Below are 10,068 nucleotides of genomic sequence, written 5' to 3'. Positions count from 1 at the left end.
GTAGAGGGAGAGGTGAGAAGAAACGAAGAGCTTAAATAAGAGACCCAGACACATAGCAAAAAGTAATACCTAGAAGGAAACGGAACTGTGAGCATACCAAGCATACCACTGGAGCATATCAAGCATACCACTAGAACATATCAACGTATCCACTTCAGCTACATCTATGAAGGGCCTCACACACACAGTAAGACAGACAGAGTTAGGAAAAAGCTTGTTTTCTGCTCGTCCCACAGATCTGAATAAAGAATCACAGCAGCTGGGAGACTGTCTACCTTAAAATCATTTCTCCCTCGTGGTTACCTCTCCACTGCTACAGTTGTCTCCGATATTCAGGTTCCCTCTACATTAAACTGAAGAAGCCTACAGAGCAAGCGAAACCTCTCAGTAATGCGGATACCCGACTGGTTCACGTATGGCTTACTCCTCTTCTGGTGTGGGTTGTTGACCAGTAACATAGTGACAGCCTCAGCATGATACCTCAGCATGATACCTTCAGCATTATAGCCTCAGCATGATACCTACAGCATGATTGCCTCAGCATTGAGCCAAAATTTGAGGAAGATCATAAAAAAACAATTCTAGGTCCTACCATGACCTTGGAGAAGAAAATAAATAATCTCCGGGAAACAATGTAAAGAGATTCTGATGACCCAATAATAATAATAATAATAATAATAATAATAATAATAATAATAATAATAATAATAATAATAATAATTATAACAATATTTCCTGAAAATGATGAAAGTTTGTGTACTTTTGTTAGTTTGTATTATAGGAACCACTTCCGGTGATATTAGAGGAACCACTTCCGGTGATATTAGATGAACCACTTCCGGTGATAATAGAGGAACCACTTCCAGTGATATTAGAAGAACCACTTCCGGTGATATTACAGGAACCACTTCCGGTGATATTATAGGAACCACTTCCGGTGACATTATAGGAACCACTTCCGGTGATATTAGAGGAACCACTTCCGGTGATATTAGAGGAACCACTTCCGGTGACATTAGAGGAACCACTTCCGGTGATATTAGAGGAACCACTTCCGGTGATATTAGAAGAACCACTTCCGCTGATATTAGAGGAACCACTTCCGGTGATATTAGAGGAACCACTTCCGGTGATATTAGAGGAACCACTTCCGGTGATATTAGAGGAACCACTTCCGGTGATATTAGAAGAACCACTTCCGGTGATATTAGAAGAACCACTTCCGGTGATATTAGAAGAACCACTTCCGGTGATATTAGAAGAACCACTTCCGGTGATATTAGAAGAACCACTTCCGGTGATATTAGTGGAACCACTTCCGGTGATATTAGAAGAACCACTTCCGGTGATATTAGAAGAACCACTTCCGGTGATATTAGTGGAACCACTTCCGGTGATATTAGAGGAACCACTTCCGGTGATATTAGAAGAACCACTTCCGGTGATATTAGAAGAACCACTTCCGGTGATATTAGAAGAACCACTTCCGGTGATATTAGAAGAACCACTTCCGGTGATATTAGAAGAACCACTTCCGGTGATATTAGAAGAACCACTTCCGGTGATATTAGTGGAACCACTTCCGGTGATATTAGAAGAACCACTTCCGGTGATATTAGAAGAACCACTTCCGGTGATATTAGAAGAACCACTTCCGGTGATATTAGAAGAACCACTTCCGGTGATATTAGAAGAACCACTTCCGGTGATATTAGTGGAGCCACTTCCGGTGATATTAGAGGAACCACTTCCTGTGATATTAGAAGAACCACTTCCGGTGATATTAGAGGAACCACTTCCGGTGATATTAGAGGAGCCACTTCCGGTGATATTAGAGGAGCCACTTCCGGTGATATTAGAGGAACCACTTCCGGTGATATTAAAGGAACCACTTCCGGTGATATTAGAGAAACCACTTCCGGTGATATTAGAGGAGCCACTTCCGGTGATATTAGAGGAACAACTTCCGGTGAAAATTTGGGAAGAATTTTCTGAGAATCGAAATTCTTGGTTTTCTTCTCTAGATCGTTTGAGTTGTTTCATTTTTCTTCAACAGCCTGGTTGATCAGACCCTGATGCACCACTAGGCCGGGTCTCAGACCAAGCCGTGCGTATGTACTTCTCACAAATGGTTGGAGGGATAGATTACACACTGGTTTGTTAATTAAATTTGCATTTACAGAAGTTGATCCATCTTAGGGCACACAGGTGTGGTCGATTGATCCATCTCAGGGCACACAGGTGTGGTCGATTGATCCATCTTAGGGCACACAGGTGTGGTCGATTGATCCATCTTAGGGCACACAGGTGTGGTCGATTGATCCATCTCAGGGCACGCAGGTGTGGTCGATTGATCCATCTCAGGGCACACAGGTGTGGTCGATTGATCCATCTTAGGGCACACAGGTGTGGTCGATTGATCCATCTCAGGGCACACAGGTGTGGTCGATTGATCCATCTTAGGGCACACAGGTGTGGTCGATTGATCCATCTCAGGGCACACAGGTGTGGTCGATTGATCCATCTCAGGGCACACAGGTGTGGTCGATTGATCCATCTCAGGGCACGCAGGTGTGGTCGATTGATCCATCTCAGGGCACACAGGTGTGGTCGATTGATCCATCTCAGGGCACGCAGGTGTGGTCGATTGATCTGTCTTAGGGCACGCAGTTTTGATCGATTGATCCATCTCAGGGCACGCAGGTCTGGTCGATTGATCCATCTCAGGGCACACAGGTGTGGTCGATTGATCCATCTTAGGGCACACAGGTGTGGTCGATTGATCCATCTCAGGGCACACAGGTGTGGTCGATTGATCCATCTCAGGGCACACAGGTGTGGTCGATTGATCCATCTCAGAGCACACAGGTGTGGTCGATTGATCAATCTCAGGGCTCACAGATGTAGCCAACTGATCTATCTCAGGACACGCCTGCTGAGCAGGCGATAAGTTTCTTTTTCAGCATCACCTACACTACCCGCGAGGACCTGCAGTGACCCTCAAAATCACTGTATTTTCCATTCATTCCAGCCTCTCTGGACTGTGCCTAGCTTCTCTTCATGATACCGTGTTTTCCGGCATATAAGGCGCACAATTTTTCATGGGAAATCACCCTGCGTCTTATATGCTCAAGGTTAGAGTCGAGAATATGCTTTGGGTTACCCTTAAGCAGTTGTTTACTAACTTTAAGTTTCTACTGCTTCGAGATGTTATCCTACCTGTCTCATATGATCATGCGTCTTATATGAAGGAAAGTCGGGTACCTCTGTCAGTAGCGTAACTGTGTACTTGTGTAGTATACTTAGAGAATCCCAGCAGCCTTGTAGATAGGCTCTTTGGCTAGCTGTGACGTCACGAGTTCCTCACACGTCAGCCACAGCGTTCCCTCTCAGTTTAAGGCTGGCTCCTGGACTCCCCTCATATCACATTAATTATACGTCTCCAAACATCCAACGTGTGTATTTCTCACTCCAAAATCTCCTCCGAACCCCCCACAACATAACCGCCTCACGTTTAACTGTCTTTCCTTCTCAATTACGACAGCAAATATTATGAAGCTTGGCTTGATCTACCAATGCATACTCACTAATAAATTATGGGAGCTACTATGGAATTATCTTGAGACGTATTGTGGTAATATAAGTGAATTAATATTATTTGCGTAGATTTCATTATAATTAGTTTATATTTTGATTATAACGTTTATTGTGTAATATAAATTATAGGTTTTACAATGTATTGGTCAGGCGTGTGAGGGTATAATGGTGTAAAGATAGTGGGAGTTAAGTGTAAGGGAGAGAGTGAGGGGTGAACATTAGAGAGAGAGTGAGGGGTGAACATTAGAGAGAGATGAAGGGTGGAAGAATGGGGTGAAGGGAGAAAGGGAGGGAGGTAGACAGGGAGGGGCAGATATGGGCCATGGTTTTCTTTCCCTACTTGGGCATTGGCAGAGGTGCAAGCGGTGGGAGGGCGATGAAGGAAGGAACAGGTGACCTCAGCCTCCTAATTTCCCCCTACCCTCGAGGAATGACTAGAGTGAGAGGTCGAGAAACCTCAGCCACACCCACACACACACACCCACACTGTATCACCTCACCTGACGACAGATATATGCACCTATCCGCTATGGTTCCACTTATTAATAGAGAGGTAAAAATTAGCCCAAAGCAGCACACTATCTATGAGCCAATTACCTACCTCAAAGCTTGTTATAGTTGGCAGCTGTGGCAGTAAACATTACCGTCCTCCCTCAAGAAATATTACCTCACGTGGCTCACATTAGAATGCCGTTTGAGATATTGTTATCAGAGTGGCTAAGGGGGTGTATGTGTTACCACGTCTCTCTGTGTGTTTGAAGTACACTCAGCTCACTACCATATAACTAATCTTGAAAGGGGTGGATCGGTAAGTCAGCAAAAGGCCTCGTTCAGATGACCAAAAGCTCCAGCTGCGGGTTATCTTAAGAGACCCGAGTTAGGAAACATTTGTCCTGTTTTCTGACTAACCTAACCTAACTCTGCTGTCTTATTAAGCTCCTTTGCACAGTGCCAGTTGTCGAACATGCGATCAAAAGAGTGGATCCAAAATTGAACAGAGGGCGGAAAGGTACTCACGGTAAAAAAAAGAATGCAGGATATACAGGAGTTGTATATGACTTTGTCAAGTGAGAAGGAAGGAGAGGAGAGGAGGGAGGGAGAGGGAGAATTGGAACTTCTTACCCCGTCCTCTGACCGAGCCAGATAACCTCACTCCCCAGAGGCTATATGACCCTTACTGGTTCAGCGCCTTCCAATGAATTCATAAACATTACTGTTTAATTTGCCACGTATATTAAGAGGGAGAAGTTTGAAAAAAAATAATTCACATTCTTCTTCACAGACTGATGCAGATCAGCAAATATATATATATATGTGTGTGTGTGTGTGTGTGTGCGTGTGTGTGTGTGTGCGTGTGTGTGTGTGTGTGTGTTTGTGTGTGTTTGTGTGTGTGTGTGTGTGTGTGTGTGTGTGTGTGTGTGTGTGTGTGTGTGTGTGTGTGTGTGTGTGTGTGTGTGTGTGTGTGTGTGTGTGTTTAAATTTAGAAGCATTTTAGAATATTTGTTTCTTTTACGGTCCCATATATATGTTCCCTGGGGTAATTATTTATTTTATTGGTACAATCATATGTACATTAGAATGATATTTTATAACAGACTATGAAATTTCTTTCGCTTTTCAGAAGCATAACGGTAAATGCGTTTAGTGCAGGCATTACCTCTCTAGATGGCCACACTGAGACGCTGTGTCGATGAACCTGGAATCTGTTTTGAAGAAATCTGTTCCACGTTTTCCCCTAAGATCCAAAGGTGTTCCATCCTACTGGATCCAACACTTCATTTTTGCTCAACAATAAAACAAATGCAGGTTTCAGAAAGAGTGGCTATGGAAGTACAATCCTTCAACAGCAGTCTGTCAGTCTTCCAGGGACGGACTGTGATCACATCAGGAGAGTCAGTGGATATACCAAAATTGTGTTTTTCTCTCAGCAGTAGCGAGGTTCATGGTCCATCTTAAAGGCTTATGCTATGTAGAAGACATACATACATGTATATATATATATATATATATATATATATATATATATATATATATATATATATATATATATATATATATATATATATATATATATATATATATTTATATATATATATGAGATCAGTCGAAATGGATTTGTGCTTTGCGTAAGTACAGCTAATTAAGGAACAGTCAAATCATTGAACTTATTTTTAGACGGTATCTTACGCAAATTAGCTGGAATATACACACGGGGAGGTAAATATTTCTCAGAATATATATACTGAGAGCTTATTAGTGGCGAACATGTGATACGCAGCTTAATGATCCTCGTGTAGATGATTAGCATAAAACCTAGTAAATCAGTCAGTTAGTTGGAATCATCTCGTTTAGATACAAGTAATACATCAATTATATGTCAAAATATTGTATTTTTATTCAGTAATTTCTTGTCATATAAAAAATTATACATATAATTGTATCGTTAAAGTTGCTCATCTGGTGTTTAATTCTTATTTCTAGCTATAAGACTGTAATATGATTTACGTAGAATTAAACAGAAATTGTAATGATCCATATTTTATTTACTTCTTAGAAGCATTTGCGGTGGACGATGCCGGGGCCGGACTCGTCGTACTCCTCCTTTGTGATCCACATGGCTTGGAAAGTGGACAGTGAGGCCAGGATGGAACCACCGATCCAGACGGAGTACTTACGCTCGGGAGGAGCAATGATCTTGATTTTGATGGTAGAAGGAGCCAGAGCAGTGATTTCCTTCTGCATGCGGTCAGCAATACCAGGGTACATGGTGGTACCACCAGAGAGAACGTTGTTAGCGAACAGGTCCTTCCTGATATCAATGTCGCACCTCATGATGGAGTTGAAAACCGTTTCATGAATACCCACGGATTCCATACCCAGGAAGGAAGGCTGGAACAGTGACTCTGGGCAGCGGAAACGTTCGTTACCAATGGTGATGACCTGACCATCAGGAAGTTCGTAGGATTTCTCAAGTGAGGATGATGCAGCAGCCAAATTCATTTCGTTCTCGAAGTCCAGAGCGACATAACAAAGTTTCTCTTTGATGTCACGGACGATTTCTCGTTCAGCCGTTGTGGTGAAGGAATAACCACGCTCTGTCATGATCTTCATCAAGTAGGCAGTCAGGTCACGGCCAGCCAGGTCGAGACGAAGGATAGCGTGGGGAAGACAGTAACCTTCGTAGATGGGGACGGTGTGGGTGACACCATCACCAGTATCGAGCACGATACCTGTGGTACGACCAGAGGCGTACAGGGACAACACGGCCTGGATGGCCACGTACATGGCGGGGGTGTTGAAGGTTTCAAACATGATCTGTGTCATCTTCTCACGGTTGGCCTTAGGGTTGAGGGGAGCTTCAGTGAGGAGGACAGGAGACTCCTCAGGGGCAACACGCAGTTCGTTGTAGAATGAGTGATGCCAGATCTTCTCCATGTCGTCCCAGTTGGTAATGATACCGTGCTCGATGGGGTACTTGAGAGTCAGGATACCTCTCTTGCTCTGAGCCTCATCACCGACGTAGGCGTCCTTCTGACCCATACCGACCATCACACCCTGGTGACGAGGACGGCCGACGATGGAGGGAAATACGGCTCGGGGAGCGTCATCACCAGCGAAGCCGGCCTTAACCATGCCGGAGCCATTGTCCACTACCAGGGCAGTTGCCTCGTCGTCACACATTGTGGTGGTTAATCTGTTAAAATGTGAGGAAAGTGTTATAGGCCAATATTTAACGTTCAGGTAAGACCGGGCAGCAGTGGGACCCAGGGAACTAACACCAGGAAAACTAATAAAATATAGGCGACCTAATTTAGCTTCAAAATACTTCAACAGTAAATAAATTTAAGCTTATTTAGGTAACACCTCTCGTTAACATATCAGGAAATGATTCTTATTATTATTAAATTCATCAAGTGCGCATCAGGTGCTGATGCTTGAGTTCAATCTGGGTTTAGTCTTAACCTCGACGATCATTACTTGGATAAAAAAAAAAAAGACCAGATTTAGAGGACAATTATAGCTGATAATAAAGCTAATATTATTTCTCTAGAGGAAGAATTTAATTAAGAAAGAGTGAACTTATATATCTTAGAGTTAATAGGTTTGGATCATCATAATATAAAAGTCTGAATTCATTAATCAATTATATCAGAGAGTATCTTACCTGTCTTGGAGTTGCGACACCAGCCTGACACACACAGGTGAGTTGAAGGAAACCCTGACCACACGCTTTTAATCTAACGTTATCCTTTCTTAATACACACACACACACACACACACACACACACACACACACACACACACACACACACACACACACACACACACACACACACACACACACACACACACACACACACACACACACACACAAACACACACACACACACACACGCATACACACACACACACACACACACACACACACACACACACACACACACCAGCTAGCCAAGTGGTCCAGTGACTAACGCGACGGTCTGGAGTTTCGGGGCCAGAAGCTAGGACTCGACCCCTGCAACCTCAACTAGGTGAGTACACACACACACACACACACGCACACACACACACGCATGTACTTATAAAGTAATGATCATTTTACCAAAGAAATTGGTTGCAAATTCACTCGTTGACGTCAAATATCAACTTAATTTAGGCTGATCTTAGTAGTTATGCAGGATAGAATTACGATATTTTTTGGTAGGTTATTTCAGATGGAAATTAATAAAAATATCTTCTATGTTAATTCACGAATAGTATGTATGAGTGTATGTGATTCGTTCTTCGTGTGTAATGTTTATCATTCTACTGTGTATATATATAAACTGCTCAATATGTTACTATACGAAGCACATTTAGTGAATAACTACCCAGGGGGATTTAAAAATATTTTTTTTCCTCTGTTAACAATACATTATAGAAGTTTTTCTTATATAGCTTATCTATATACTGCGATTTTTGTTTTTAAAAGTAATGAAAAAAATACATCCAAAAACTAACAGAGCGTGGAAAAGTTTTCATAGTAAACGCTATTTAATTTAGGCTTGTCTCCCTCTGACATATTTCTAAAAAACGTCTCACTTTATAGATGATCTTTATTAGCGGGTTTACTGTATTGTGGTTTTTTTCATACACAAATTATTAAAATAAAGATATAAGTAATTTCTGTTTGTGGTGAAATAACAGCCAGGAGAGTGCCTGGCACAGGTGAGAGCAAGTGCCAAGACGTGACTCTCTAACTCACACCAGTTACCGGATGTTGTGAGTGCCATGGTGTTAGGGTTTTTATTTTTTCCATCTCTACCCCAGGTAGTGTATGGCCCTTACAGTCTTAGCGCTTCTCCACGAAGAGCAGCACTTCAAGAGTCATGGCGTAACTACAACTCAGTGATCGAATGGAATTATCGTGACTAAAATAGAATAAGGGTAAAGGTACTGATTTATAGAAACCTAAAGACTGAGTAAGCTAAGACTTACAGACTACTTAAAAAATTATTAGGCAAGACATTATTATTATTATTATTATTATTATTATTATTATTATTATTATTATTATTATTATTATTATTATTATTATTAAATTTGGGGTAAGGGAGATATATCAGGAGGAATCACACAGCACTTTGGAAAAACGGACCTAGAAATGATATGGGGATACTGACAAGATATGGAAAAAGGGCACATTTTAAAGGAAACGTTCCGCTACGAGTGGTTTCTCTATTAGGACTGAAGAAACCGTGGCGAAACGTTTCCTTTAATGACTGTTCTGAACTGCACATAAGTGTCTCTCTGCAATCAGGACGGATCATAGAAATGGGGTAAATCAGGACTAATTCCTTTGATCAAAAGCCCTTCACCACCATCAAGGAACCTTGACGGAGAAGTGGGGACTGGAGAGACAAAACACAAGTGGCATCTGAAAGGAAAAAATCCGGAGAGACGAAGCGATCTCAAGCGTCAGATGCATTCTTGCGTTCCTTCAAAAATACTCCCATTATCAACAACTAACATTGCTTCAACTCGACACACGAGACGCCAGCAAACCCTTAACTCCTGGGGGGAAAACTCCTGTACATCTGGTCACTAATCAAGGCGAAATCTGTGAGCACAGACCTGGGTACAGACCTCCGTGCTTGAGGTGAGGCTCGGGTACACTGCTCCTCCAGAGTGTATGGCTCGTCTTTATATACCTTGATCCACTGCCCACTGAAATACATGTATTCTCGCTACGCTGCTGACAGTGCTCCTGTAATAGCTGTCTGGGTGCAGTATGACATGTATTATAAATATACACTGTAAATACATTACAAATACAATATAAATACTTTATGTGGGCCCCAGATGGCAGCAGGTGGTGTTAAAGAAATATTTACTGTTGGCTCTTTCCTAGAAGCATTACGAATTACTGAAGACATCTCTGTGGTATATTTATTTATTTATTTATTTATTAATTTGAACATGATACAGAGA

At 42.1% G+C, this 10,068-nt stretch overlaps 1 protein-coding gene across 1 annotated transcript; it reads right to left on the bottom strand.

Annotated features, from left to right (window-relative positions):
- Window positions 1-6,119: 6,119 nt before the first annotated feature.
- LOC128704387 (actin-3, muscle-specific-like) lies at window positions 6,120-9,818 on the bottom strand. Its single transcript, XM_070103101.1, has 2 exons — window positions 9,712-9,818; window positions 6,120-7,291 (listed from the first exon to the last, which is right to left on the bottom strand). Exons 1-2 carry the CDS (start codon window positions 9,813-9,815, stop codon window positions 6,148-6,150), a joined length of 1,248 nt encoding a protein of 415 aa, XP_069959202.1. The 5' UTR covers window positions 9,816-9,818; the 3' UTR covers window positions 6,120-6,147.
- Window positions 9,819-10,068: the final 250 nt, after the last annotated feature.

Source organism: Cherax quadricarinatus, chromosome 84, assembly GCF_038502225.1.
Source record: "Cherax quadricarinatus isolate ZL_2023a chromosome 84, ASM3850222v1, whole genome shotgun sequence".
In the NCBI taxonomy this organism is placed as follows: Eukaryota; Metazoa; Arthropoda; class Malacostraca; order Decapoda; family Parastacidae; genus Cherax; species Cherax quadricarinatus.
The sequence above is the reverse complement of the archived record's forward strand: the minus strand, read 5'-3'. Positions and strand labels throughout refer to the sequence as shown.

Bases quoted from the DNA above. Each gene is read 5' to 3' on its own strand.
- LOC128704387 (XM_070103101.1), bottom strand. From the start codon at position 9,815: ATGTATTTCAGTGGGCAGTGGATCAAGGTATATAAAGACGAGCCATAC. The intron at 7,292-9,711 runs GTCTGTGCTCAC...ACATTTTAACAG, and splicing joins GCACGGAGGTCTGTACCCAG to ATTAACCACCACAATGTGTG.